This window comes from Macadamia integrifolia, chromosome 7 (assembly GCF_013358625.1).
Source record: "Macadamia integrifolia cultivar HAES 741 chromosome 7, SCU_Mint_v3, whole genome shotgun sequence".
NCBI lineage: Eukaryota > Viridiplantae > Streptophyta > Magnoliopsida > Proteales > Proteaceae > Macadamia > Macadamia integrifolia.
In genome coordinates, this window is record NC_056563.1 from 31,570,199 (window position 1) to 31,570,898 (window position 700).

At 34.1% G+C, this 700-nt stretch overlaps 1 protein-coding gene across 1 annotated transcript in view; it reads right to left on the reverse strand.

Moving 5' to 3' along the window:
* The window catches only part of LOC122084014 (calcium-transporting ATPase 3, endoplasmic reticulum-type), a 109,765-nt gene that overhangs the window by 4,968 nt on the left and 104,097 nt on the right, over positions 1–700 (reverse strand). The window contains exons 30-31 of the mRNA XM_042651992.1: positions 422–570; positions 105–210 (exon numbers count right to left, since the gene is read on the reverse strand). Of these exons, the coding sequence (XP_042507926.1) occupies positions 105–210; positions 422–570 (255 nt within the window). The remainder of the gene's footprint in view (positions 1–104; positions 211–421; positions 571–700) is intronic.

Sequence of the window (700 nt, forward strand, 5' to 3'; positions counted from 1 at the left end):
GGAGATGAAAATAAGGGAGAGAAGATAAAAAAATAAAAAATAAAATAAAACACTGGATTAAAATACCTAACCAGATAAATGTGGATGGCAGAAAGATGACTTACAGAGAAAAGAATAGATAGAGGCTTCACATACAAGATTAGCACATGAAGAAGCATAGTCAGGAAAATTGATGCAACAAGCCATAAATTACTCCAGGGAGGAATTACGCTGGAATTAGAACACAATATCAATAGGTCAGTAACTAATGGGTGATTTGATACAGCAGGAAAATGGCAGCTGGCACCATGAAGAATTGTATATAAACATCATTCCAATAAATAATCATTTTATTTTTGAAAAAGAATACAGAGTAACAAATATGGAAGTAATCCTTGTGCAAATTAAGGATACAGTACTCCCTCTGAAATTATTTACTTACAGAAGAGATTGGTTTTCACTGAGGTTATTCAGGGCATTGAACATTTCAACAGCAACAAGCACCGTCATTGATACGGTGGATGGATGTCGATCATCAAATATGCTGCATGGATATGCAGTCTCCCTAGTTTGACAAGTGTCAAAATTCACCTGAAACCATAGGGGTTGTGATTAAAACATGAGCAACCATGCTGTAATTACAAGACAAGGAAGATTAATAATAGTCAATGCAGACATAAAAAATGCACTGCTCATCACATTTCCATTTTTTTTTTTTTTT